Genomic DNA, 6,809 nt, shown 5'->3' with positions numbered 1-6,809 from the left:
TCCATAGCAGCTCATCGCTGTAACAGCATTTTCCAACATCATGAAATGCACAAGAAAGTTTTCTTTTGTTTTACATTCACGAAACTATTTGTTTGTTTCAGTGATGGATTTATAATAGTTAAAGCTTTGTGTCCGAATGACAAGTGTCAGATATCACTGTGAGCTCGAGTATCACTTCAGATATACCCCGAATCTCACTGTTTGCTGAACACACAATCATGTACAGAGATGCTCTTACAGTTTTTGTACAGGGTCAGCCCAGTTCTCATTCTCTGTGGGACGCAGTGCGCAGTAATACACTGCGGAGTCTGTTAGTTCTATGTTCAACACATTCAGCTTGATAGTGCGGTTCACAGGATCAAAATTCCAGGAAAGCCGGCCTAGTGGAAAACTCCCCGTTTTCTCGCTATATTGGTTTTTCTGCAGCAGAAACTGCACGGATCCGTTGGAAGGTTGACGGTACCAGTACAGGTCAGGATTGCTGTTTGTTGTAGTGTAATTACAGAACAACAGCACATCGTCCCCCTCATTCAGTTTGATTGCAGCCGGTGTTTGTGAGACTGAATCGCCACGACAAAGTCCTGGAAGAGCCAGGAGTTATACAAAATTAAATAAGGCACGACAATATACTTAACATCCAGAATTCGCCCATGTACCTTCATCAATAAACCGAGAAATAAATGAGGGACGTTAAAAACTAGATTCCATTTCATATGGGGTGTTCATTTCCCATTTCATCTCCCGAAACCCGTAGGGGAACACAAAATCTGTTGGTGGATATAAAACTCCCCCTTCGATCGAATCATCTGAAAGGCCTTAGTCCTGTCTGGATATCCTGCCGAACTCTTCCACTGCCATTCTCTCATGTACACTTGCTAACTTCTCCCAATCTCTGCTCATTGTTGGGGCGAGTTTCGATCCAGATAGTTTTTATTTGGGAGAATGTATTGTTGCTTCTATGTTGTGCAAGGTGCTTGAATAACATGCAATTCTCAGCAAGGAGCTGAAGTACATACAAAGACAAGTGTTCAACCTACCAGTTAGAAGAGCTGCAGTTGTGAAGAGTAAACCCAGAGCTCCTGGTAACATGTTTGCAGAGAGTTCACGGTGAATGTGAACAGAACTGGCTGAAGCTAAAATGGTTCTCGTCAAGAGTTGGGTAATTCAGGTTGAGTAATTTCCGGACCTCTGCTCATTGGACCATTATTGGCAAAGGCATCGTGTGAAAGCCAATGAGTACCAGGCTCCTTTGTTCTTCAGATGAGCCAATCAGCTTCAAGCTCATTTGAGCCCCACTTCATATTATGATTGATGTGATAAACTAACAAAGTTCAGAATACGGGATACTGGATCTGGAAAGTTCACTCAGTTTTCTCATCACAGTTGCTGCCAGACCTGCGCCATTCTCCGGTTGTTTGATTTTGTCTTGGATTTCCAGCAACTGCGGTTCTTTGTTATTTTTGTTTCACCAACTGGAGTGATTAGAATCAGGTGGATCTCATTGACTATGAGTTCTTTCATTGGGATTGTTAAATCGATGGAGCCCTGGGCAAAAAAATGTTACAGTACAATCGAATGATGCATTTCCTGGTATGATACGTTGCAACTGCCTTTCATTAACTTTACTTTGTGCCATCGTAAACATAACTCCTGCATGAGTATCAAATACGCTGCAGTGCATCAAACACACGGCTCACCGCCACATTGTCTCAGATTATACAAGACTAACTGATTTCTCACAGAAAACAAAAGATAATCTGTCAAATCATTTGATTGGGAATGGTGAAAGGGCAGAGGTGCATGCTTACGCAAATTCCAAATCCTGACTAATGTCAGTGTATGTTTACCAGGTTTACAAGTGACACGAAAATAAATAGCATGGCAATTGGTAATGATTATGACTTAAAGCGTCTCTTGGAAGACAAAGTCACAGACTGTTTCAAAGAGTGCTACCAAACCATACTCTGGTGGGATTTCCAGGAAATTTGCACAAGAAATTAACAATTTATGACTGGGAGAAAAAGCGAATCGTGAATTTTCATCAGCCCTTCTCAAGATGATGGCACAGTGGCTCAGTGGTAAGCACTGGTGTTTCATAAAACCAAGACCCAGGTGCGATTTCAGCCTCCGATAGCTGTCATGATGGAGGGTGCACGTTCGCCCTAAATCTGCATGGGTTTCCTGTGGGTGTTCTGGTTTCCTCGCACAGTCCAAAGGCGGGCGGTTTTGGTAACTTAGGCGTAGGAGATGCAGGGGTACGTTGGGTCTAGGTGTGATATTCTTCAGATGCTTGGTGTGATCTCGATGGGCCGAATGGCGTCCATCCACACTGCAGAGATTCTATGTTTAGATTATGTAACTATTAACCTTTTTTAAATGTCTTTTATTTGTAGGATGTAGGCACCGCTGTCTGGCCAGCGTTTATTACCTGTCCCAAGTTGTCCTTGTAAAGGTGGGAGTGAGCTGCCATCTTGAACTGCGGCAGTTCACCTGCTCTGGGTTGACCTAAAATGCCATTGGGGGGGACGGAATGATAGGTTTTTGAACAAGTGAATGCTGTGCCAATCAAACGGGCGGCTTTGTCCGGGGATGGCGTGAAGAATCTTAAGAATTGTTGGAGCTGCACTCATCCAGACAATTAGGGAGCATTCCATCACAATACCGAGCTGTGCATTGTAGATGGTGGACAGGCTTTGGGGAGACAGGAAGTACGGTACTCGCCGCATTAACACTAGACTCTGACTTGCTTTTGCCGCCACTGCGTTTCTGAATTGTGTCCAGTAGAGTTTTAAAACATTAACACCCCAAAGAAAGACAGTGGGGGGAATTCGGTGCTGTTAACATCGTGTGAAAGGACATGCCACAATTTTCCTTCATGTTTCCTTCAACTGTGATTTGACCTGATCTTTAACATCATGCTTGTTAGTTTTCAATTTCTTCCATGTCTTCTTCAACCGTTTCTCATCGTTCTGCCCTCTGCAAGTATTATTAAAGTATCTCTCCACTTTTCCATTTCTCCATCACTCTTTCAGGTTTGCAAATATATACTTCCTTCACCCCCATCCGCATCTCCAATTGCCTTCACTTCTGACCATCTTTAAATTAACCTGTTCCATACTTTCTGGTGTATTTTGCTGTTATTTCTATTGTCTCAGATTTTGGCGCCCAGAATTAGTAACACCGATACTTCAAACTCACCATACCTGAACTCCCACTCTGTGCTGGTTTTAGTACACGCTCCCCATCTGTTTGTCTCACTGTGCCTTCATTGCACAGAGGTAGATTGCAGTGTCATTCAGTCTGGCGTCTTTCACAGTCAGTGTACTGAGTTTGTAATCTCCACTGATCGAAGCAGTGATCCTCTCGGGCTGATCATTTTCCCTTTTGGCCGTCACCAGGTGCTGGGGTGGCAGAAACGGGACCTGTCTGTACCAGTGTATTGCGCTCGACGAGGCGGCAATGGAGCAATTCATGGACACAATTCCCACTTCACTAACAACTATCCACGGAGGAAGTTGCATTACATCACCTTCTCCAGTCACATCCGTGGAAGTCAGAGCGGAAAACATCAGAAGGACTCTGCAAATTCGGAACATTATCAGATTGCAAGAGCAGTGGCAGACACAATTGTCCACGGGGTTCTGTTGAGGAACTGGAGGCAATTGTTACATTTGCACAAGTAAGGTATCGAGAACAATGCACACTTGATGTCTAGCGCACACCAGCCTTGCTGTTGGAGTTGCAGAAGAAGCTGAGTCTTGGTGTTTGTTTCTATAACAAGCCTCTGACACTGAAAGGTGCTCACGGTCTGGAAGGTCACTCCTCCTTCAGCCGACGTCGTCAATATTTATCCCAGGTTCACACCGCCATCTAGTGGCAAGTACAAATAATTGCGACATTCACAGCCTCGCTACAATTATACTTCACGCGATACTGCTCAATGAAAGCAGACATGTCCTCCTTCCCAGTAGAACACTGTGAGCAGCTGAGAATCTGCATTTCAATTTCATTTGCAGCATCCAAAGATTTCAGACGATGTTCCTCCTGAATCGTAACCAAACCTTTAATCCTCAAGGCAATTTTTGTGAATGAAACAGTAGAATTGTATGTTGCTTTGCTGCATTTACTGGGAAGATATATTGTAATCACATTTATTTAATTTTACTTTATCTTATTGTAAATGTAACTCCTACATCTATATCAGATGCACTGCAGTTTGTCAAGTTAATGGCTCATGGCCACATTGTTCTGGACAGTTAGAGATAGATGTCAGCATTGCTCGTCACTCCCATGAAGGACTACCAAATGTTTCAAAAGGAAAAAACACAATATGGTAAACGCTTCCGTCATCTGAATGGGAATGGTGTAAGAGGATAGACATCAACGTGAGATGCAAATCCTGCTATGTTTACAGATGACACAAATATAAATGGGAAGGTAAGTGCTGATGATGATTCCAAGAGTCCACAAGAAGACGAGGTTACCACCTGCTCCAGTGAGTGTGACTAATGCATAATCTGATGAGATCTCTTTTAAATTTGCAGCACCAGAAAATGCACAATTTATGAGTTGAAGCAATACCAAATCATGAATCCCCAGGAAACATGCCAGAGACGATGTCATTGTGGCTCAGTGGTGAGGACTCCTGCCCAACAGCACCAAAGACCCTGGTTTGATTTCAGCCTCAGGTGACAGTCTGCACATTTTCCCTGTGTCTGCGTGAGTTTCGTGCGGGTGCTCTGGAATCCAGCCCCAGTCCAAACGTGGAAGGCGAGGTGAATTAGCCAGAGAAGATGCAGGAATAGTCTGGGTGTGAGGTTCTTCAGAGACACGATGGTTCCAATGGCCTGCTGCCGTACTGTAGGGATTCTATGGTTAGACTGTTAAGCCTGTTTTTTTAATTTGTTTGTGAGACGTGGGTGTCGCTGACTGGTCAGCATTTATTGCCCATTCCTCGGCCACGTTAAGGAGTTTGTAGCGAGCTGCCTTCTTGAACCCCTGCAGCACACGTGTTGTGTGTGGACACATAATGCCATTAGTGAGGGATTTCCTGGATTTTCACCGAGCAACAGCGAAGGAACGTCGATAGATTTCCAAGTGAAGATGATGAGTGGCATCGACGGGAACTTGAATGTGGTGGTGTTCCCATATATCGCCTGGCCCTTGTGGAAATGGTCGTGGGTGTGCAAGGTATTGGCTGAGAATCCTTGGAAAACCTCAGCAGTGAAACCTGCGGGTTGTGCACACTGAGTGTCAGCAGGGAAAGGGGTGGATGCCTTTGGATGCTGTGATAATCTAAAAGGCTGCTTTGCCTTGGTTGGTGTCAAGTTTCTTGAGTATTGTTGGGGTGCACTCATTCAGGCTGTTAGAGAGAATTCCATCACACTCCTAACTTGCGCCTTGTAAATGGTGGGCATTCTTGAGGGAATCAGGAAGTACGTTACTCTCCACTGTAATCCGAACCTCTGACCTGCTCTTGTACCCATTGTGTTTATGTGGTGAGTCCTGTTAAGTTATTGGTCATTATATCCCCCAGAACGTTGACAGTGGGTATTCAGTGATGGTAACATTATTTCCAAAGAAAATCTATCATATTTTCTTCATGTTTCCTTTTATCGTGATTTAAGCTGACCTTTAAACTCTGCGCATCATGCTTGTTATTTTTCACTTACTTCCAGTTCTTCTTCAACAGCTTCCCAACATACTGCCCAATGCAAGCATTGTTGAAGTATCTCTATACTTTCCTTTTTTCTCTATCTTTTTTCTGATGTGCAAGTATACACTTCCTTCACCCCCCATCTGCATATGTAATTGTCTTCACCGCTGACCATCTTTAACTTAAGCTGTTCCATGCTTTCTGGTGAATTTTGTTCTCATTTCTCATATCTCGGCTTTTGGGGCACAGAATTAGTAACACAGATACTGCAAAATCAACGTATTGGAACTCCCACTCCATGCAGGTTTTCGTACACGCCGTCCACCTGTTTGCGACACTGTGCCTTCATTGCACAGAGGTAGGTGGCGGTGTCATTAAGTCTGGTGTCTTTGACAGTCAGGGTACTGGTTTTGTAATCTCCACTGATTGAAGCGGCGATCCTCTTAGGGCTGATCATCGTCTCTTTTAGCCATCACCTGAAGCTGGGGTGGCTGATTCGGGAGCTGTCTATACCAACGCACGTTGGTTGCTGTACTGGCAAAAGAGCAATTCATGGACACAATTCCCATTTCACTAACAACTATCCAACGGGGGAAGTTGCTTCACTTCATCTTTTCCAGTCACCTCCGTGGCCATCAGAGTGGAAAACATCAGGAGGATTTTGCAAATTTAGAACATTATCAAATTGCAAGGACAGTGGTGAACGCAATTTTCCACGGAGCTCTGGTGAGGAATCAGATACAAATGTTATTTTTATAAGCGTACACAACTGGAATAATGCATGCTTTATGTCTAACTCTGAACTGCCTTCCTGTTAAAGTTGCAGAAGAAGCTGAGCCTTGGTTTATGTTTCTGTCATAAGCCTCTCACATTGCCCGTTGCTCACAATGTCTGGAAGGTCACTCCTCCTCCAGCCCTCATTTTTAATATTGATCACAGATTCGCACTGCCCTCTAGTGGCCTGTACATGTAATTGCGACGTTCACTCATTACGCTTCACAGGATTGTGCTCAATGAGAACAGGTCTGTCGTCCTTCCCGGGAAAACACTGTGAACAGGTGAGACTGTGCATTTCACATTTATTCGCACCGTCCAACGATGTCAGAATGCCTTCCTCCTGCATGGCAACCAATGCTTTCTTCCACACAGCGAT

At 44.2% G+C, this 6,809-nt stretch overlaps 1 gene segment (V, D, J or C); it reads right to left on the bottom strand.

The window, feature by feature from the left end:
- Positions 1–238: 238 nt before the first annotated feature.
- LOC122547010 lies at positions 239–1,245 on the bottom strand (the record flags this gene model as incomplete). The annotated part of the segment is given in 2 exon segments: positions 239–581; positions 1,038–1,245. Coding segments are annotated over 2 exon segments (395 nt in total), but the record flags the coding sequence as incomplete, so codon positions are not given.
- Between the last annotated feature and the right edge of the window lie 5,564 nt (positions 1,246–6,809).

The sequence above is a fragment of the Chiloscyllium plagiosum genome, unplaced genomic scaffold (assembly GCF_004010195.1).
Source record: "Chiloscyllium plagiosum isolate BGI_BamShark_2017 unplaced genomic scaffold, ASM401019v2 scaf_1946, whole genome shotgun sequence".
In the NCBI taxonomy this organism is placed as follows: Eukaryota; Metazoa; Chordata; class Chondrichthyes; order Orectolobiformes; family Hemiscylliidae; genus Chiloscyllium; species Chiloscyllium plagiosum.
This window is presented reverse-complemented; position numbering and strand designations above follow the sequence as displayed.